We start from the raw sequence: 21941 nt of genomic DNA, 5'->3' as shown, positions 1-21941 counted from the left end.
CATTCAAGATGGTCAATATATTATGGATACTTGGGAGAACTTAAAACAAGAACTCCATTCACCGTTCTTCCTAGAGATTATTGAGATAATAGTGAGAATGAAATTAAGGGAGTTGAGACATATTGGGAATATCAAAGACTACGTTAAGCAATTTTTTGTGCTTATGTTGGACATTCATGACATGTCTGAGAAAGACAAGGTCTTTTTGTTTAGGGACTGAAGTCGTGGGTGAAGACCTCTACAAACAAAGAGTTCAAGACTTTTACACGATTTATGCTACAACCGAACGACTATTTGACCTTAACAATGATCCATAATGTGAAACCACGCTTTCACAAGTAGGGTAATAGGAAATATTGACCCAACCCCAAAGGCGGGGGAGGTGACAAACCCAAGGCTGGAGGAGGGGATAGTGAAGCCTCCCAATAAAGATGTAAAACTACGTGGCGGAGATCTCATAAATAGAATAACAACAATCAAGGGCCCTTTACCTACTTCATATACAAGGGAACCCATCGAGAATTTGAATGGCCACAAAATGTGGCACTCTCTGCCTTTCAAGTAAAATTTGGAACAAATTTAGAGGTTGAGTATGAAACGGCTAAAGTTGAAACAACACTAGTTGAAAGCGTTGAATGCCACTATATACGGGCACTAAAGTATTTGTCTACTCACCAGAAGAGAATGAGAGAGATAAAAGAGTTATTAGATGAGGTATTATGTATGTCGAGACATGAGTTAACCACAAAATGGCCAAGAACACTATTGTTGATTCTAGAGTTGTCCACGACTTCATGATTGAGACAGAAGTAAAACGCTTAAACATCCTCTAACATCGAGACATAGGAAAGATGATAGTCGTTAATTCGGCTACCCTACCTGTCTCAAGAGTTGCAAAGTAAACTTTGATCAAGCTAGGGAGATAGATTGGACAAACCGATTTTGTGATAATCAAGATGGACGACTTCGACATCTTGTTAGGTTTTGATTGCTTGCTTAAACACAAAGTTGAAGGGAATGAACTCTTCATCTTTATAGCGGAAGGATTGAGACCATTTTGATTTAATTAAAAACTAAAAGAAAACCATTAATATGAAGGCAAGAACTCTACATTTATAAAAACAATAGGTTGCAAGCCTCTTTGATATATTCCAACAACGTAGAATTTCTTCCACAAGATTTTAGACTCGGATACAAGGTCAAGGCATATATGACCTTTTGAAAGAAAATTACAAAGGGATTGAAAAGTGAGACCGATAGAGAAGATGCAAAGAGTCCATGAACCGTGAAGTAATTTTCAACAGTTCTTGGTAGATTCGAAAATACTCCTTAATGTGAGTCGACTTGAAGCGCATCAAGAGACTTGAAGTCACCCTCATCCTACATCTCCAAGTTCATGAAGATTCGGTTGATCGAGGCATGAACCAATCGAGTGGGGGAAGATATCACAGTCATACTTGTCCAAGGAGTGTTACTTGTGACGGCATGTTAGATGTCTCAGTCATGCTTGTCCAGGGCGTGTTGCCCATGGCCACATACCTATTCTAAAATGCCCCAAAATGTACTATAGGTGATGTGATAAGTTGCCAATTCTTCCTATTCAGGTTATATGCTATCAAAATCGTGGTGGATGCTTATTCGCTTTTAACCTATAACATTGTTTTTTTTTTTTTCAAATTGTTTTCAACTCATTTCCTCTCTCACGTTTTATAAAACATTTCTCTCAAATGTGACTCAAGGCTCGCTCGTACGTTAAAATTGTCTACAAAATTCAACTTTCACAAGGCTGACTTGTTCGGTGGGTCAGAACAAGTGTTGCACAATCATTCTCTCACTGCCTCAAGAGTGCAATGTGATTCAACATACAATTTCATCCAATCCAGCCCGAAAGTGTTACAACAATATGCACACCTACTTTGCTTGATCTTGCTCATCAAGATCTGATTTTGAAGCTAAGATTTAGTTACTGGTTTGGGTCTGAAATAGAGGTTGGTTAGAAGATTCAATTTTGAAATTAACACCGAGACTGCTTCATTTCTTTTCTTTCTTTCTTTTTCTCCTTATTGGTGTTGGTTAGAAATAAAGAAAGATATAGCAAGCAAGTGGAGAAATAACGAGAGAGATTAGTGATGAAAATTGTGGGTCGGAGGGATTATTTACAGAGAAAACAAGAACATAAAGTTGAAGTAATCCATGACGATTAAACTTTTTTAAGATTGATTGATGATAAGTTTAAATATAGTAAACAAGGGCGAAGTGAGATTGATTAGGCAAGCTGTACATAAAGGAATACATTATCTTCAAATAATGTTCTCATGGAAATAACAAACATGCCGGTGACTCTTAAAATCTAATTGACAAATCTGAGGTAATGGTGTACACAGAAGGTAAAGATGTGGAGAAGAACCTAAAACTACAGCTACAAGACAAAATTGCAGCTCAAACACACAATCAACTCGACTCTGATTTGGACATTTTCATCTCTATTGCTTCCCTGAGTTTCCACCCCAAAGCATACGCCAAAGGAGGAGGAACAGCATTCCCAATTTGCCTGTGTTTGTGTTGAATATTACCAGCAAATATATAGTTGTCTGGGAATCCCTGCACAAAACCAACACACACACGTACCATGTTTGTTGAGAATTGTTGGGAGAAGAGTCCCACGTTGGCTAATTAAAGGGTTAGTCATGGGTTTATAAGTAAGGAATACATCTCTATTGGTATGAGGCCTTTTGGGGAAGCCCAAAGTAAAGCCACGAGAGCTTATGCTCAAAGTAGACAATATCATACTATTGTGGAGAGTTGTGATTCCTAGCCATGTTTACTTGTAATGTACTAGTGGAGATATCTAAATTCCTTCTTGCTACAAATACACACATTGTAAGGATGAAAGGAGAATGAAGCAATAACTTACTTGAGATCGAGCACATTCGCGGACGGTAAGTATCCTATCCTGCTCAGGGTGGAAGCACATCCCAACCTTGCCCATTGGTTGTGGGTCAGTAATTGAAGTGGGGAAGTTCCCCTCCCAATCCAACCGACCGAACAAGCCTTTCCATTGGTTGTGCCTCTTGGCTGTGTTCGGCAGGCACCAGGGTATCATATCATGCATCTGTCCAGTTGACAACCGAACCTGACGACACAACGAGGGAAAATGGAGGGAATAAGATGAAGGCCGACCCAAGAATATGCAGACAAGCCAACTAATATCTTTTCCAAATGTGAATTGAACTGAATAGATTCATAAACTGGAAGTGGTTCACCCATCAGAAAGAATGTACCTTCTCATCTGGAAGGTCGCGCCAATCAGCGCCTGGGCGTTTGGGAATTCTTTGACATCTAATAAGATTTAGCTCATTCATTTCTTTTGATATATGATCATTTAAGACAAGGATATCTCCTCGAATCTTCTTTTGAAACCAAGATGTTGGTTCGCTCTTGTACTGCACCAGAATGAAGAGATCAGCAGAAAGATAACAGAACATGACATGTTTAAAGCGGAAAGGCAAATAAGAATCACCTCCATTGTTGTCACAGAAGCACCATTTCCAACAGCGGGAAGATCGCCAATTGTATCTCTGACAGTAATTGGACGAAAAGGTGCACCTCCTGACGTACTAGGAACAGCAGCATACCGAGTATTACCAGACAATGAAATCTTGAGCTCTGGGCCACCGAACACATGCATTGGCTCTGGCCATTCTGGTAGAATTTCCTCTGGAGATGCTGCCCATATGAATGCACGTTTTCTAGATTGAGAGATTCCATATGCCCCAGCTTCCAGAATACCAAATCTTACCTATACAAATAGCAAGTTAATTCAATCTGGATTCTTAATTCCTTGGTTGGCACCCATAAAGATAAAGAACCTATCCTCTGCTAACATTCCTATCCCATTCACAACTATGAACAAAGAATTGCTGCAGGCAAACAATGACTTTGGCTTGGACTAATACAGAATTAAAAGACTACACCAACCTGATATCCCATCTCAAGAAGTGATGCTAAGGTAAGGCGAAAAGTTTGCCCTTTATTAAACGAAACAAAATTCCTCACGTTCTCCAGAAGAAAATACTTTGGACGAAAGTATTCGGCAAAGGATAAGAATGCCAATATCATCTCGCATTGGACCTTACTCCAGGCACGTTGATTAAAACGATTCATTCCAGAAAAACCCTGTGTAGAAAAATATTAGAATAATGAAAGGTTTGGATATTTCATGTTATAAATATGAAATGCAAGATGTTAACCATACCTGACAAGGAGGTCCTCCATTGATGAATTCAACTTGTCCTGGACGAGGCAGATTATTGATCTCCTTTTCATCAAGTTTTTCTGCTAGTTCAATTGCTTCAGAAGTTGATACACAATCATCAGCATCACCACATGCTGTCATGACAGCCCTGCATTAAAATCGATATACACCTCATTGAGAAAACAAGGCTTAGCATGAAAACCATGTACACCTCATTGAGAAACTCCAAGACAATGTACAACCAAAAAAAGAAAAGATCAAAACTGGGAAAGGAAAATAAGACAACTCCAAAAATAGAAGAAATATTTAAGCACAATTGCCATCCGCAATCAACCTTAGAATCACATTGCAATTGTTCACAAATGTCAATGCCTCTGGATGATTGAGACTAAATGCTTCACCCGCAGGCTCTTCATATTCAATGGCCCATTTGGTAACTGAAACGCCTATAACAAAAGCATAATGGCCACGATGTGAGGTCAGTCATCAAAGTAAGTTATAGTTTTTACTCGAGACATAGAAAACTGAAGTTACCTGCTTGCTGCAGACCCTCAGACAAGCCACCACATCCAGCAAATATATCCAGAGTAGCCAAACGGTTTTCCAATGGCAAATCTTTTTTGTTGTCAGTTTCATCAGGTATACTTTCTCCTTCTTTACACTTCCCTTTTTTCTTTCTTTGTGCTGCGTCACTCATTGGCCTTTCGGAAGAGGAACTTAGTTTCACATTCGCTGGCAACTGAAAAAAAAAACATATTAAACATCCAGGGAAGAAAAATACAATTCAAGGAATGCTCTGATTGATGCAGAAAGTAATAGGGATGCCTATGAACTTCACTTGGAAGCATTGTCCCAGCCAAGATCCTATCTACTAGTACAAAACATTATTTGTCAAATTTCTGAAAATCCAGTAGAAATTTCAGCGAAGTCACAACATAAGACTATCCTACTCTTCCAGCTGAGCTGAAAGTACTGTTTTTTGAGAAAGCGTTGACTATTGACAAGGTGTTAGTAAAAAAGAAATGATTGAAGGGAGCATACTGAATAAGAGTATCTAAGGGAAGGCATTTGCAAGACTCAGTAGAGAAAGTAAATGTAGAGAGCATTTGAAAAGTTAGATCTGTCCCGAGTGTTATACCCTCTGTTATGCATGACTAAAGAAGAAATCTATTACCAGCCTACGTAGTATGTCCGGTGAACCTACAATGGTGTGAAGAGTTGAGGCGACCATGGAGCACATGATGTGAAACTAATTGAGAAACCATGACTTCTCTAATTCAGCTAACACAAGTCAAGCACTAACCACCCCATCATAGAAGGCCAAAGCTAGAACCAAATTTTGTTCATATGTAGAATTTGTTCTCTTCCTTGCAAGTCAATATCCAATATCTTGGCAGAATTCACGTGATCTTTTGTTAATGTTTAAATTCACACCAGAAAATAGTTACCTTTTTGATGGCTCCCTTCTCTGGATCATAGAGATGTTCGCAAAAGAAGATATGATCGAAGATAACAGGGCAGTTTGACATTGGGATATCCTGCTTTTTTCTTACTTCGCACTTTCCTTCTATAGCAGAAACAGGCTTCATTGATATTTCATCACTGTAGTACAGCTGAAAAGAATTGCAAGTGTTATTAATTAATAACAATGAAAAGTCCACAAACAGTAGTCAAATGAACAAATTATGCCCAGTAAATAAGAAAATTGGAGTCCAAATGTAATGCAGTACATTTGATGGCATACAAAGATCTAATTCCATGATATTCCAAATTTTATAAACCTGGAAAAAGCACTTACTTCTCTAATATCAGAGCAGTATGCCTTTTCTACCGAAATGTCCTCTGGTCTAAAAAATCTTCTAACTTTGACCATAGCTGATAATGGACAAGGTTGTTTTGAACCCTTGGGTGATTCAATTCCCAACAATTGACAAACAACATAAGCATTGAGGCCCACATTTCTTCCACCCTTGAATGTCTCAATGCCTCTATCATCAGTTCCAAAATGATGAGGAGCTAAGTAAACATAATCATTAACAGAATAGTCAGTGCCCTTGTACTTGAAGCTGGTCAAAGAAGAATGCAACTCTATGGTGTCCTCTTTTTGGGTTTCCTTTAGTTTACAAGAATGGCAATCTCCGGTTCCCAGGCCCATTGTTTCGTTTGGAAGACGAAAGAAGGCACCTTTTTCAGGCCAATATAAACTTTTACAATAGAACTCCATAGGCAATCCTCTACGTTTCCTCTCCTCTGCTCTTTCCTCGTCAGCCTTAACCTTCTTCGCATTATCCTTACGGTGCTGATATCCCCAAGGCCTCGTGCAAATCTCTATTACCACTGTTTCTTTAATTTCACTCAACTCTAATTCTAGGCAATCATTTGTAAGAAAAACCTCCCGCTCCTTTGCAGCATTGCCTAAAACAGTCTCTAATCCTCTTACCACAAGTCTACCGTGAACCATTTTCCTTGCGTTGGAATTTTCATACATGTACTCCACAAGACATATGGCAGGCAAGTCATCTACATTATCTGGTTCCACAGACACAAAACCACCCACGGTAACCAAATTTCCATGGACAATGGCTTGTTTGTAAAGAGGATAGCCTTGACTTGTTGTGCCCACTATTTCACTCTCCCATTTAATTTTTCCATCAGAAAGCTTTGCCTTTGCAGGCTTTACAACAGGTTTTGATTCCTCAGTTTTCAAATCCACTTGACCATCTTCCTCTTCAACCTCTTCCAATTCTTCGTCTTCAACCTCCTCATCTTCTTCCAGTTCATCTTCTTTTGTTTCATTATTATCTGCCTCTTTCAAGTCATCCGGCAAATAATTTGAGTAAAATTCTCCCCAAATCCTGTTTATCAATCTAGTTGTTGTAGCAGGCATAGCCCTTTTTGATGTTACAGGATTCATTGAAGCTCTTGGATTCATGTTCACTTCCTTCTTTAGTACAGCCTTCTTTTTTACTAACCACTTGGTATGATGCCTTTCCTCCATTTTATCACTAAGCCCAGTGATAAAGGCACACTTCCGGATCACATCATCTGGATATTCAGAAAAGGTTTGCAGTATTATCTGTCCATGTACCACCACATACCTCTCAACAACTGATGGGGTAGAAGAGATATAAGCAGGATTGTTCTTATCAAATTCAGAAACTCTTTTGATAATATCGGAGAAAGAAAGCTTTGAGGCACGGCTCTGCTCCTTCAGTATGGTAATAATGCTTATGGCAAGCCTTGCAGTTCTTAGTACTGTTTGATACCATGGAGCATACTGTTTGGATGGCTTTCCCAACCGATACCTAATGGAACAAATAGAAAACAGTAATATTACGATAAAATGGAACTTATGTAAGAAGTGGTGAACACAAACAATATTTCCAACAATTTAATGTCATTATATTTTAAAGGTTATATAGTCGTATTACCAGGCCATGTCAGTGCGAATTGATATGAACACCATTGAAGATCCAAATTCAATCATCCACTCCTTTATTGCACTCAAATAAATTGGGATCCCATCAGTGTCCTGTATTTGAGCCGAAGATGACACACTAGTATCAGCATCAAGACAGAATCCACTTCCATCATCAGCAGTCATGATCCCCGATCCATATATTGTCACATCAATGTCATCACAAGGTTTCATTGGAAGGAGTTCTAAAGAAATAAGCCGGGAATCAGCATTGTAAAGGGACCAGTTATGAAGCATGCTTCGAGGAAGATCATCAGGATCACATATATCCATATCTCCATCGAAGATAACATACTCGTCCATTTCGTCTTTCGTAGTTTTGTAAAAGGCTGGTAAAGGATAGTCATTTGCAATTTCATCCTCATTGATTTTGATGTAGAACTTGTTTGCTGCAGTAGAACGCTGATTTTTTCTTTGCTTTGCAGATCGCCAATACTCCTCTTCTTGCAGCAACTTAGCCAATTTCAAATCCTCATCTTCCTCATCTCCAAACCCAGGCATATTGGGAGGATTAAACTGTTCTCCATCTTTAATCTTCAAACCGACATTTGTGAACCCATCAAATATGCCGGTACTTGGTGGCAAGTTCCTTTGTTTTCTGCTTTCATCCCTTAGAGCACAAAGAACAGGCAAGTCTATGAAAATCTGGTCATTTCTCTTGGATGTTTCATCCAAACCAACAAGTTGATTATATATAAACTCCCCCTGCAAGATGATAAAATCTTTGACAGACATCCCAGCAGGAAAATTTCGACTACTGTTCAAGGAGCGTACTACTCCAGCAACCAACTCATCCAGTGTCAAATCTGGATTCCCACCAGAAGTCCTTGCCAATTTCTTGTAGACCTCCACACAGGCATTGGCTTTTTCATAGAAGATATTATATAGCTTTCTGTAAGATCCTGCAGGCTTAACACAATCATAATCAGCTATATCGGTGGAGATCCATATAGTTGGTAAGCCATCTTCATAACCAGATATTGTCCAAGACTCGATCCGTCCAAATCCTTCGCACCTAACACCCTTATTTTTCTCTTTATCAGGGGTGTCTTCAAAAGGCAAGATAGTACCCGAAATGAACAAATTATTTACTTCTAACATTTCAACAGCCTGTGGCTTTCCATCCTCATCATGAAATGTAAATTCAGCCAGTCTCCTATTTGGCCGAAAATCATCCATACCCGACGTCGTCAAGCCAACTGCAGCTATCTCATCTTCCACCGCCACCTCCCTTTTGCATTCAATAACAGAAGATTTCTCTGGTAATGGAATAGTTTTGACCTTAAAATCTGAGCAGGCAGCAGCACGCTTTGGCATTTTCCTAACACCAACAGCTTGTTCTTTGGTCTCTGACCTACTTCTCTTCTGCTTTGGTTTAACTGGTTTCACATCTTGAGTGTCCGACTTTTTTAGATCATTAGATGTAGCCATCAATTGACTCCTAGTCTTCTTTGCCATACCTGTAATACAACATGGATTTAGCTTATGGACGAAAATGGATTAAATCAGAAGGCGCAAAAATACTCCAACGCACATCATGCAGATTAAAGAGAAACGTAGGAACATCATCAAGAACAAACAGTAAAAAGCCATCATGAATCAAAAATGGAAATCACAAAAAACATTTGATTAAAATCTATATATCCCACCCCTAGGAAAACGAAACACTTCGATAAACTAATATTATTTGGTGTACAAAACAACCACAAATAAAACATGAAAAACACAAGTAAGCTTGATATGAGAGCTTCAAACGTGAAGAGACCAGAGAAGCAGCTACCTACCCATGGTTAACAAAACAGTGATACCAAAGTCAAAAGAATGCAAAACAGATTAAGTAAAGAGGAACCCACAAGCCGATCCTTATATATGCATGTCATCAACACTCCAATAGAAAGAGCAGATGCAGTGAAATGTTGACAGATCAAAAAGATGAAGCAGCCAATGCTACTAACTAACTAGAAAGAGAAAAGGAGAAAACCACGGAAACCCAGAAAGCATAATGCCAAATAGCCTCAGGGAACCAAACAAATGCTTGAGTTAAACCGTAAGTAACCGAAAGAAACCGAAAGAAGGAGAAAAACTCTACCACAATACACGACAAAAGCCAGTTCAACAACCAAAAAAACAAAGAAAACACAAGAACAACAAAATCACACGAGATAATCGGTTACTAGAATCGTCTGATTTCAGGGGAAAAACAAAACACAGATGCAGATATGCCAAATTAAAGGATCAAATGCATGAAAGGAAGTGAAATGAGAGAGAGAGAGAGAGGGCGGGGCCTGACCTGAGGAAGAATGTACAGCGGCGGAGAAGGAAGAGGGAGGAAGGAGGGGATTGTGAGAGAGAGATGAGAAGAAAGCAATAAAAAAAAAAAAAAAAAAAAAAAAAAAAAAAAAAAAAAAAAAAAAAAAAAAAAAAAAAAAGAGAAGGGGAAGAAGAAGAAGAAGGCGGGAAAGTGAAAAAAGGGAATGGATTGGAATAATTTGGAAACAAAATTTGAGTACAAAAATGGCATATGAGAGCACAGAGGTTCCCGCGTTTGCATTTGGCGGGTACTCAATGCTCATCCCTTTCCCTTCCAATTTCTACATACAAACAACGCTCTTTGACTACCGCTGGGGATTACTGAGTTGTCTTTGGAGCCCCGCTGCTGCCCTAATCAAATCTTGCATTCCCTTCCACACCATATAATTTTTTAAAACACTATTTTTTTTTTTAATTTATTTATTTTAATACCATTTCACTTTGTTGGGGAGGAGATTTAATGAATATTTTTGTATTCTAAATTTTGAATTTATTATATTTTTTCCACTACTTTATAATTCGAATACGACAAATGGGATTACCGTTAATTAGTTGAGGATAAAGATAGAAACTAAATCTAACGGTAAACAAATTATTGTTCTTTGTCGTCTTTCATTTACGTTAATACCGTTACACCCTTTAACCTTATTAATACCGTTATGTATTTGATAAGTACGTTAATCTTGTTAATACCGTTACACATTTGATACGCACTTTACCTTATCTTGAATTATAGAAAATATCCATAAAAAAATATATTTAAACTTTCCAAATTTAATTCACGTCAATTTTACAAAAAAAAAAAAAAAAAAAATTAAATATTCTTATCATTGGTATATAAAACCATTTGTACTTTGTTCAAAAAAACACATTCTACTTTCAAAAATTGCATTAATATCCGTAAACCTAAAACATGAACTGCACCCCCTCCACTCCTTATCTACACTTCGTCACATAGGAGTGTGCATTCAACCCGACAATCCATACCAACCCACCTCAGATTATAAGGGTTCGGTTGGGTTCATTTGTCTGAACTTAAACTGGTTTAATTTGGTTGCTGGTTGGCTCGAACTAAACAAAAATTTATAAAATACATTAAATTTTATGTGGTACTTTGGCCTTACTATAATTGCCCACCATCTAAAACATTATTTCTTTTTATTGGTTTGTTTAATTTATTTTATTATTATTTTTAATTTTTTTAAAAAAAAATAGGTTAATATTTCATATTATTTCTAAACACATTATTTTGTTTTAAATTTAAGTATATGGTTTAGATAGGATTATTGATTTTGATTTATACCTACACTAGGTTATTTCCCTAGTGTGTTTATTTGTGGGTTTTTAATATAGTTTATCTAAAAAAAATTTAACAACCAGACAGCCGAACTCGAACTCAACCCGAGTATAAAGGGTTGGGTTAAGTTACCAATCCAACCAACCTTAACTTTTGGGGGTCAAAATAATTCTTCAGCTCAAACCAACTCCGACAACGTTGAATTATGTTAGGACGTTACAATTTTCTCTCGTTGTTATCAATGAAATTATTTTTCTGAGTGATTATAGATTTATTTGTGTTTGTTTGTGGTTTTTTAATATCCTTCATCTAAGATTGTATTGAATAATTATGAAGTGTGTAAATAATTTTTTTTTTAACAACCGAACAACCCAACTTAAACTCTAACCCGAAAATAAAGGGTTAGATTGAATTGGTACGAACCTAAACTTGTGGGTTGGGTCACAAAAATCCTTCAACCCAAACGAACTCGGAACATGTATACCCCTGACATCACATAGCTAGTCTATTTTCCTTTTCTTTTTTTTTTCTTTCTTTCTATCTATGACCTAACACTTTTCCTCTTTTTCTTCATTTGTCTCTCTTCTTCAATACCCTCCTATTCTCCTTCTTGTGTTCATGTATCTACCCTCGTATTCTCCTTCTTGTGTTCACTATATCATTCGAATCCCGACCAGAATTAAATACTTAATTTTCCTTTAAATTTTAACTTTTAGGTTTTCATTGAGAACTTTGACAGTGATTTCAAAATACAAAAGAAAATAGTTAAAAATTTAAGAAGATGGTCCAAGTCAATTTCAAGGGGCAAAATGGTCCTCATGACCCCTTGCTTTAGAGGGGTTTGTGAGGACCCAGAAGATAAAGAAAAAAAAGTTAGGGTTTTGAGGAGAGGGACGAGGAAGAAAGTGCTTCATGGAGGATTTGTCATTGTAATATCACAACCAATGTGTGTTAGATAAAACCTGAGTTTTACCGTTTTTTCTTATTCACACGATTTCAGAAAATGGCCAGTTTGACCATACGTCGAATGGATCACCAGAATTTTAGAATGAAATTTTGTAGGGAGTGGCACAGATTTAGTTCGCCACTCTCCAGCCATTTTTAGAATGATTTTTATTTTAAATAGGAGATTTGTTCAGAAAATAAAAACAAGCCGTCAGAATTCAGTTAATTTTCTCTCTCCTTTTTGTTACGCATTTTCTTCCAACAACCAATTTCATCTCACCGAAATTCTGTGAAAAAACAACAAGTATCAAAGCCAAGTTGAAGATCGGTGTATATCATTGCAGAGGAGCCAACCTATCAACAAACAAGTTGAATAGCTCAAGTGGTTAGAGCTTTGACCTAACATCACAAAGGTCTCAGGTTGGAGTAGAAGAAAATGCGAAGTGTAAAAACACACACATCGTGGGGCCCATCTCGGGCAGGCTCACTCACTCCTCCACGCCGTCGCCGTGTGCCGACATCTCCATCACTGCCGCCACGAAGAGGCCGACGCCGTGATGACGAGTGTCAAGTTATCGTTGAGCGAGTGATCAGGGAGACAACGACTGCCGTCGTTTAGTATCCAATATTGACAAAGTCCAATTATAACGAATGGATCTTGTTGATGCGCGTCAACCTACAGCGAGTGCGGGAATCCAACATCGAGCAGTTGCAGAAGGAGCTCTCGGAGATCCACTTTAAGGACGGTGAATCCGTCGATGATTTTTCAATGCGGATCACGGGGCTCGCCAACAACATCACCACAGTCGGTGGCAGCATCAGCGAGACAGAAATCGTGAAGAAGATGCTGCAGGTTGTCCCTGATCACCTCGAGCAAGTTGCGATTTCAATCGAGACATTGCTTGACGTGAACGACCTAACGGTAAAAGAGGTGACCGGAAGACTGCGTAACGTCGAGCAGTGGAAGAAAAATACCCCATTTCAGCTGTCGACAAGGGGGGTCGTCTACTCCTCACTGAGGAGGAATGGCTTGCACGCCGCTGCAGGTTGTCCCTGATCACCTCGAGCAAGTTGCGATTTCAATCGAGACATTGCTTGACGTGAACGACCTAACGGTAAAAGAGGTGACCGGAAGACTGCGTAACGTCGAGCAGCGGAAGAAAAATACCCCATTTCAGCTGTCGACAAGGGGGGTCGTCTACTCCTCACTGAGGAGGAATGACTTGCACGCCTAAAGCTCCGTGACAACACCGGCGAGAGCAATGGGTCCTCCAGCCGCAAAGATGGTAAGAAGCCATGGATCTCCCACGGGCGCATGCGCGGGAAAGATGGGAATCAAAAGAAGGAGTCGACCAATGGCAGGCTCTGCTCGAACTGTGGGAAGAGAGGACACCTAAGCAGGAATTGTTGGAGCAAGCTTAGGAACAAGGAGAAGGCCGAAAAGGCCCATGTGGCTCAATCCGAGGAGGACGAGCCAGCTCTCTTCATGGTAAGTGCACGAGCCAATTCAACTGGAGGAGCGAGTGTTCGCTCAGATCAGCGAACGGGACGAGCAACAAAAGGACCGGCGATGGATCCTAGACACAGGGGCAACAAACCATATGACCGAGGCTAGATCTGCATTCTCCAAACTCGACTCGGGGATCCGCGGGACGGTGAAATTCGGTGACGGATCCGTCGTCGAGATCGAAGGACGCGGCACCATCCTGTTCGCCAGCAAGGGAGGCGAGCATCGCAAGCTGACCGACGTCTACTTCATCCCGAGGCTCAAGGCTAACCTTGTGAGCCTGGGTCAACTCGATGAGACAGGCTGCTTCATCTCCATCGAGCGCGGACTACTCAAAATTTGCGATAATCAACGACGGCTGCTCACACAGGCAAGGCGCACGACGAACCGTCTTTACATCCTGGAGTTAGAGATAGAGCAACCTGTCAGTCTCTCGGCCAAGACCGAAGAGGTATCTTGGAGGTGGCACGCAAGGTACGGGCATTTAAACTTTCCTTCTCTAGAAAAACTACAGAAGGAGGAGTTAGTGCACGGTTTGCCAGCAATCAAAGGCGTGAACAAGCTGTGCGACGGGTGCCTCATCGGCAAACAGAGGCGCACACCCTTTCCGTCTCGAACATCCTATCGAGCCGATGAGCCGTTGGAGCTTGTACACGGCGATATCTGCGGGCCCATCAAGCCGGCGACCCCAGGCGGTAAGAGTCTCTTCCTCCTGTTAGTCGATGACAAAAGCCGCTTCATGTGGCGAAAAGTGAGGCGGCAGAGGCGGTTAAGTGCATTAAAGCGCGAGCGGAGGCCGAATGTGAGAAGAAGATGCGAGTGCTGCGCACAGACCGAGGCGGAGAATTCACCTCGACAAGTTTCGGTAAGTACTGTGACGAAATCGGCATACAACGGCACCTAACGGCGCCCTACTCCCCCCAACAGAACGGAGTGGTGGAGCGCCAGAATCAGACCATCGTCGGGACAGCAAGGTCATTGTTGGTGACGGCCGGGATGCCTGGGAGATTCTGGGGAGAGGCAGTAATGACGGCCGTCTATCTCCTCAATCGGTCACCAACCCGAAGCCTTGACGGGAAGAGACACCATATGAGGCCTGGTACAACAAAAAACCAGCGGTACATCATTTTCGCGTGTTCGGCTGCGTCGCATACATGAAGGTAACACGTCCCCACCTCGCCAAGCTCGATCCTAGGGGGCTGAAGGTCGTTTTTATCGGCTATGAACCCGGGAGCAAGGCGTACAGACTATATGATCCTGTAGGGGGGCGAGCTCACGTGTCTCGCGACGTCGTCTTCGACGAAAGCACCTTCTGGCAGTGGAATGACGTGATCAAGGCAGACCATAATCCAAATCAATTTACAGTGAAGTACCTCGTCACCGAGCCGGAAGAAGGAGGAGCCCAGCATCAGCAGCCGTCACCGCCGCCAGCAGGTGCAACCCCTGAACCAGTGGAATTCGCAACACCACGGACTGCGGATTCGACGCTGGATGCCGATCACGATACTGATCTGGAGGCCAGGTACCAGAGGATGGACGACCTAGTAGGAGGAGGTGAACCACCTGGACTGGCAGTGCGCGAGCTCGAAGAAGTGGCCGAACTACATGCCATCAGTGCAGATGAACCGAACACCTTCGCCGAAGCAGAAAAGAACCCGTGCTGGCTGAAGGCAATGCAGGAGGAGATGACATCCATCACCGAAAATCAGACGTGGAGTCTGGAGGATATGCCGCCGGGACACCAAGCCATAGGGCTCAAATGGGTCTTCAAACTGAAGCGCAACGAAAAAGGAGAAGTTGTGAAGCACAAGGCCCGTCTGGTGGCGAAGAGCTACGTCCAGAAGCAAGGAGTGGACTTCAAAGAGGTATTTGCGCCAGTGGCAAGGTTAGAATCCGTTCGTTTCTTACTTGCAATTGCAGCACATTACTCTTGGGAGATTCACCATATGGACGTAAAGTCTGCTTTCTTTAACGGAGAGCTGAAGGAGACTGTTTATGTCCGACAACCACCTGGCTTCCTGGATAACAACAACCCCAATAAAGTATTGCGCCTGCACAAGGCACTCTACGGGCTTCGACAAGCTCCACGAGCCTGGAACGCGAAGCTGGACAGTACCTTACTGTCAGTGAAATTCAAACGTTGCGCCTCTGAGCATGGCATGTACACGCACGACCATGACAAGAAGCGACTAATCGTGGGAATGTACGTCGACGACCTCATAATCACTGGAGGTGACATGGAAGTCCTCGGAAGGTTCAAGAAGGAGATGTCGAAAAACTTCGAGATGAGCGATCTCGGCATGCTCAGCTACTATCTCGGCATCGAAGTGCAACAGAATTCTACCGGCATCTCCATCTGCCAAAGTGCATACGCAAAGAAGCTGCTGGACACAACTGGACTTGTGGACAATAATCCTACAAGGACGCCAATGGAGGCCCGACTCCAACTAAGGAAGGCTGGCACTACGACGACAGTCGACTCCACCAATTACCGCAGCATTGTCGGGAGTCAGCGCTATCTGGTAAACTCTCGTCCTGATCTTGCTTATTCTGTTGGATATGTGAGCCGGTTTATGGAAGCACCTAGGGAGGAGCATTTAGTGGCTGTCAAGCGCATCCTGCGCTATGTAGCCGGAACCAGAGGCTGGGGTGTAAGATACTGCGCAGGGAGCGGAAAGGAGAAACTCAAGCTAGTTGGCTACAGTGATAGTGACATGGCCGGTGACGTTGATGATCGTAAGAGCACTAGCGGAATGATCTACTTTCTCTCAGGCGGCGCAATCTGCTGGCAATCAACAAAACAGAAGGTAGTTGCTTTGTCTTCCTGTTAAGCAGAATACATCGCCGCTTCGATGGCAGCAACACAAGGGATCTGGCTTGCGCGACTAATGGAAGAACTCATCGGGAGAGAAAGTGATCCACCAATGCTATACGTAGACAACAAAGCTACGATCTCCCTGATCAAAAATCCAGTTTTGCATGAACGAAGCAAGCACATAGAAATCAGATTCCACTACATTCGAGAATGTGCAGATCGAGGGCTCATCAAAATTGATTACATCCGAACAGAGGAACAACTTGGAGACATCTTCACCAAGTCCCTGGCGCGGGTGAAATTTGAAGAACTACGCTCAAAGATCGGAGTTCAAATAATAAAGTAGATATACTACAGGTTTTAGGAGGAGATTGTTAGATAAAACCTGAGTTTTACCGTTTTTTCTTATTCACACGATTTCAGAAAATCGCCAGTTTGACCATTTGACAAAACACGTCGAATGGATCACCAGAATTTTAGACTGAAATTTTGTAGGGAGTGGCACAGATTTAGTTGGCCACTCTCCAGCCATTTTTAGAATGATTTTTATTTTAAATAGGAGATTTGTTCAGAAAATAAAAACAAAACGCAGTCAGAATTCAGTTAATTTTCTCTCTCCTTTTTGTTACGCATTTTCTTCCAACAACCAATTTCCTCTCACCGAAATTCTGTGAAAAACAACAATGTGTATCGCATGAATAATGTATTAAGTTCATCAACCTGAGCTATCATAAATCAAAGTATTTCTTCTTGTTTTAGCAACTTGTTGCTCCTAATTACGCATACTCTCGTTGAAATTGACATAAAAATTATTGTAGTTTGTTGTTTTTACCTTATACAAATACATAGACTAGCCTATTAAAATTACATTTGATGCAATTTACTCAGTAGTATACATGCTTATACTAGTGTTAAGTAGCTTACTAACCTTTTTCCACGAGACCATAAGTGCACAATCGTATAAATCTTGTTAAATCTAAACATGCTTTGAATTATCTGCACAATCGTATAAATCTTGTTAAATCTAAACATGCTTTGAATTATCAATGTATTATCATATAACATTCACATTTCCTATCCCCTACTTCAAACTCTAGATTCTTATGTCTTACACCGGCATAACTTTTGTGTCTACTCTAGGTCACGAGTCCACATCCCGATCTTTTGCATGACTTCATTGATAGTTTAAACCAACTTTGGCCCTAACAACTCGCATTCACCCACTTCATCCCAAATACACATACAAAGCTTTGAATGATGTCATGTCAATGGTGGCTTGAAAACTATTATTAAAGCCATAGTTTATAACTCGAATCTAACAAAATAACTATGAGATTATCGTTAATTAGTTGAGGATAAAGATAGAAAATAAATCTAACAGTAAAGAAACTATTGTTCTTTGTCGTCTTTCACTTGCATTAATACCGTTACACATTTGATACACACTTTAACCTTTATCTAAATTATAAAAAATATCTATGTTTAAAAAAATCCATTTAAACTTTAGAAAATTTAGTTAACACACTTCAATTTTACAAAAAATAAAAAAATAAATAAAAAAAAACAAATAATAATAATAATAAATAAATAAAATAAATACTTATTTTGTTAAAAGAAAATAAAAATAAAAATAAAAAAGGTTTATGTACATTTAATCACCTTCCTCCATTTGTCTTTGTTTCCATATATAACCTAACCGTTTCCTATTTTTCCTCATTTTTTCTCTTTCTTCTTCAATACCCTTCTATGTTCTTGTTACCAATAACGTGTTGCTCCTAATTACAAGGTTTCTTGTGGAAATTGACATAAAATCCTTTGAAAATTTTCTACCAGATGTCAATTCATTCTTTTTGCTACCATTTTGTTATGGTGGGTTTGACACATGTACACTAATGACGTATCCATGCTTTTGTAGATATTGATTGAACTCATTTGACATGTATTCTTCGTGGCAACAAATATTTCTTTCAACTTTTTATTTGATCGTCATCTTGAATTCTTGAAATTTTGAGAATGGGTAAGACTTTTCTTTCATAAAGAAAATCCACACATATATGGAGTAATCCTCAATGAACGTCGCCATATATCGCATCCTGCTAATTGATGTTCAGTTGACTAGACCAAATAAATTCGAGTGAATTAACTCTAATGACTTCTTTTCTTTGAACTTTGATTCTTTGTATGGTAATTGATGAGTTTTACCATATTAACATCCAACGCGAACGTTTATTTTGCCTTCAGGTTGAGGTAGACCTTTGAACATGAATTTCTCCATAATCACCTTCAACTTGTGGTAGCTATCATGTCGGGACATCTTGCATGTTATAGATCTACTGTCTCATTCTTTTAGTCTTGTCTACATAGGCAAACTCTGATAGGGGTAAATGAACTCCACTCTTTGCCCTTCCATCGTTGACTTTCCTATTACCTTAACAACTTTATAGACTCACATCTTTTGGCTTAAACAAGACGTAGTTTCTTGATGTTGTTAGTTGTGACACTGACAACAAGTTCTTCTTTATACCTGGTACACAATAAACATTATGTAGTGCACCTTATCAGATTTATTATCGCATGATTGTCGTATTGTCGACCTGAGTAATTGGCTGTGTGTTAGTTGTGACACTGTGTTGTTGGCTGTGTGTACCACACTACTTCCATTGTACTCTTTCTTGTCTTGTAATTTTCTCTGGTACCTAGACAACGGAGCAAGCATCCACATGACCAGAGATCGAGCAAAGTTCAAGGAACTTGATGAAAAGTTCATTGGAAACGTGAAGCTTTGCGATAGATCAATTATACTGATCCAAGGAAAAGAATCTATCTTGTTTCAGTGTAAGAACGATGATCAACGTCTATTGACCAAGGTGTATTACATCCCGAGTTTGAATAGTTATATTATTAGTATTGGTCAAATAACAGAAGAAGGTAGCAGAGTAGAGACAGTCAGCCCATTCCTCAAGATATATGACCGAAACGGAGCCTTGTTGATGAAGGAAAAACGGCTGCAAAACCGCCTATATAAGGTACTATTGAAAGACTATCAACATCTTTCAAAAGTATTAATTGGCATTGGCAGCAAGAAAGTGAAGAAGAAACCAACGGGTCAAGAGAAAAAGGAATAGATAAATAAATCGAAGAAGCAGCCTCTGGCTACTTTAGTTAGTGAAGTGCAACCTACTAATTCATGTGTTTCATCAGAGTTATCATCTCAACCAAGGAGGCTTAGAGGAAGACCACCAAGGCATAACAGAAATGAGACTCCAAACTTGTTATCTCAACCAAAGAAACCAAGACACAAACCTAAAAAGAAGGTTGAAACACAGAGGAGCAGTTACAAGAATTTTCTACATGTAAGCCTAATGATAAATTGATGCACATAAGGGAGGAGTTGAAGAAATTGCATGTTGCAAAATTAAAATTTCTTCTGAAGCAAAGTCGACCAAAGACCAGGGACCAAGCAAAGTCGAAACTAGAAAGTAATGTGCAGACGTTCTCACCAAGACCCTAGCAAGGATTAAAGTTGCAGACATGCGAGAGATTCTTAAAATGAAGAATCTCGAGTAAAGTCAAGCTTACAGATGAAAATGTGAGTTAAAAAGCTTGACTTACGAAAAGAAGTCAAAAAGCTAAGGTTAAGGTTTAGGGTTAAAGTGCTTAAGGTTTTTTTGTTCCAAAAAGCTCTCTCCCCTTGAGTTGTTCTTCCGCTTCAGTTATTTGTTTCAACATATTTCGATCGTCGGCCATTTCTAACCGACATGGGCTCAAACAATTTTTGGGTTCTCTATTAAGCTAGTGATGATCTTTTAACAATACACACTACTAGAAAGTAGTCTAAGAACCTCTTTGAAGATTTGGTTCATGAAAAACACATGCTATGAAGCACTAGTAAGTCAAAAGACATCACAGTAACTTCTAACAACTAGGTCGACAAGTTTTTGTTTTTAAAATGTTGTCTTTCTTGACTCATATACTTGAGGGAACCTTTGCTTCTAGATGAATACATGTTCTTCATGGCTACCTTGGTCAATTTTGATATTCAATATATTGTCCCATGACCTAATTCTCCCCTTTTAATGATCAAAGCTAATACACTCGAATGAACACCCGAATGAGTGTGACAATAAGAGCCGTTGAGAGTCTCACCCCAAGGAAAACTCATGCAGAACCTAATAAACTAAAGTTCTCGAATCCCAGAGTCTTTAAAGGGAACCGAGATGCAAACGAGTTAGAGAACTTTATCTTTGATGTAGAACAATACTTCAAAGCTACAGGAGCCTGTACCGAAGACCTAAAAGTTATACTAGCGACAATGCTTCTTGTAGATGATGTAAAACTTTGGTGGCGCTTGAAGGTGAACAATATCTAAAATGGGTTATGCACCATCGATTCATGGAAAGATCTCAAGAGAGAGTTGATGACTCAATTTTTTCCCGAAAATGTTGAATACATAGCAAGGAAAAAACTGCAATGACTGAGACAGACTAGAGACATAAAAGATTATGTTAAACAATTTTTAGTTTTGATGTTAGATATCAAAGACATGTCGGAAAAAGACAAAATATTCTGCTTTATAGACAAATTGCAACCATGGACCAAGAAAAAAAATATATGAACAAAAGGTTCAAGACCTAGCCACCACAATCGCCAGTGCTGAAAGACTCTTATGTTGACTTACAAGGTTTCTTAGGATTGAAACCTAGGTGGGGTGGAGGGTATTTATATTTAAGCCTAGGCAATCTAGGCCTAAAAATCTGAATCTTCTTCCTAAAATATCTCAATCTTCTTCCTAAAATCTGTAGCTATCTTTATTCTAAAATACCTAAATCATTTTACTAAAAGGCATATAAATGGGCTCATACAATTAGTGAACTCTCCTCTATTGGGCTAGTGATGATATTTTAACACTCCCCCTCAGCACTAGTTTTCAATCGCTGCATCATGTTGAGCTGATAATGAAAGCTCTCATATTAGCCCTTTTGTAAACAAGTCTGTCACTTGGTCTTCTGTCTTGATCTGTTGCATCTCGTTTTCTTCCTTCAGAACTTTCTCTCTAATGGAATGGTAGTACACCTTCACATGTTTTGTTGTAACATGAAATACCAGATTTTCTGCTATGCGAATCGCAGATTGGTTGTCACAATGAAGTGGTATTGGATAGTCAATTTTCTGGTGTTAATCTTCCATCAAGAGTTTCAGCCATGTACTTTCCTAAGCTGCTCCAGCTACTGCTCTGTACTCTGCTTCTCTAGTTGACAATGATACTATTGGTTGTCTTTTGTTACACCAAAAAGTTGTTCTCGAACCGAGCTTGAACACATATTTTATGCTTGA

General features: G+C 39.9%; 1 protein-coding gene and 1 pseudogene across 2 annotated transcripts; one reads left to right on the top strand and one right to left on the bottom strand.

Annotated features, from left to right (window-relative positions):
* The window catches only part of LOC111487991, a 601695-nt pseudogene that overhangs the window by 223551 nt on the left and 356203 nt on the right, over positions 1 to 21941 (top strand).
* LOC111489794 (DNA (cytosine-5)-methyltransferase 1B-like) lies at positions 2243 to 10388 on the bottom strand. Of its 2 annotated transcripts, XM_023138183.1 has the most exons (13): positions 10163 to 10388; positions 10024 to 10110; positions 7687 to 9193; positions 6054 to 7560; positions 5704 to 5868; positions 4790 to 4994; positions 4590 to 4701; positions 4256 to 4403; positions 3979 to 4176; positions 3521 to 3799; positions 3282 to 3443; positions 2915 to 3133; positions 2243 to 2601 (listed from the first exon to the last, which is right to left on the bottom strand). In XM_023138183.1, exons 3-13 carry the CDS (start codon positions 9189 to 9191, stop codon positions 2452 to 2454), a joined length of 4650 nt encoding a protein of 1549 aa, XP_022993951.1. In that variant the 5' UTR covers positions 9192 to 9193; positions 10024 to 10110; positions 10163 to 10388; the 3' UTR covers positions 2243 to 2451. The 2 variants fall into 2 exon arrangements, with proteins under 2 accessions (XP_022993951.1, XP_022993944.1); XM_023138176.1 differs by lacking the exons at positions 10024 to 10110; positions 10163 to 10388 and adding an exon at positions 9518 to 9615.

The sequence above is a fragment of the Cucurbita maxima genome, unplaced genomic scaffold (assembly GCF_002738345.1).
Source record: "Cucurbita maxima cultivar Rimu unplaced genomic scaffold, Cmax_1.0 Cma_Scf00001, whole genome shotgun sequence".
Lineage (NCBI taxonomy): Eukaryota > Viridiplantae > Streptophyta > Magnoliopsida > Cucurbitales > Cucurbitaceae > Cucurbita > Cucurbita maxima.
This window is presented reverse-complemented; position numbering and strand designations above follow the sequence as displayed.

Excerpts from the sequence above, each read along its gene's own strand:
- LOC111489794 (XM_023138176.1), bottom strand. Across the intron at positions 4,177-4,255 it reads ATGGAGGACCTCCTTGTCAG|GGTTTTTCTGGAATGAATCG; the intron begins GTATGGTTAACA and ends TTTTCTACACAG. Across the intron at positions 3,444-3,520 it reads CTTCTGTGACAACAATGGAG|TACAAGAGCGAACCAACATC; the intron begins GTGATTCTTATT and ends ATTCTGGTGCAG.